The 634-nt window shown below is 49.4% G+C and overlaps 1 protein-coding gene across 1 annotated transcript in view; it reads left to right on the forward strand.

Moving 5' to 3' along the window:
* The window catches only part of FAM180A (family with sequence similarity 180, member A), a 20,632-nt gene that overhangs the window by 14,036 nt on the left and 5,962 nt on the right, over positions 1-634 (forward strand). Inside the window, exon 2 of the mRNA XM_012000118.1 lies at positions 342-442. Within this exon, the coding sequence (XP_011855508.1) occupies positions 342-442 (101 nt within the window). The remainder of the gene's footprint in view (positions 1-341; positions 443-634) is intronic.

Genomic DNA, 634 nt, shown 5'->3' on the forward strand with positions numbered 1-634 from the left:
GCTTTTTGTTTGCTCATCATTTCTGCTTTGCTTTATTTTGCTTTGGTTTAATATAAATTCCCTAAGGCATGTGTATCCCTAGGCATATAGATTTTGTCCAGCTAATTTTTGTATTTTTAGTAGAGATGGGGTTTCACCATGTTGGCGGCTGGTCTCGAACTCCTGATCTCAGGTGTTCCACCCGCCTCGGCCTCCCAAAGTGCTGGGATTACAGGCGTGAGCCACCAATCCTGGCCAAGTCAGTCCATTTTTAAGACTCCTTGACTACCCCGCAGGTGGATCAGAGGGAAAAGTCCTGGGTGCACACAGCAGCCAGGAACTCACTGTTTTCTTTCTTTCAGCCGTGCTCTTCCCTGCTGCCCACCGGCCAAAGAGGTCCTCATCACTGCCATTGAACCCAGTCCTGCAGACCTCCCTGGAGGAGGTGGAGCTGCTCTTCGAGGTAGGCAGAGGGGAATGTGCTCAATCCAAGTCACCCAAAAGGCACTGCACTTTCTCTCTCTTTTTTGGAAAAGGAGAAGTGACCTGAGCCCCTGACCATGAGTGACCCCTGCTGTGGTAGGGACTAGCCTAATTTGTAGAGGTCACAGAATCTTGCTCATTCATAAAGTATTCCTCATGCCTCCTGTCTTTC

Source organism: Mandrillus leucophaeus, unplaced genomic scaffold, assembly GCF_000951045.1.
Source record: "Mandrillus leucophaeus isolate KB7577 unplaced genomic scaffold, Mleu.le_1.0 Scaffold619, whole genome shotgun sequence".
NCBI classification, from domain to species: domain Eukaryota; kingdom Metazoa; phylum Chordata; class Mammalia; order Primates; family Cercopithecidae; genus Mandrillus; species Mandrillus leucophaeus.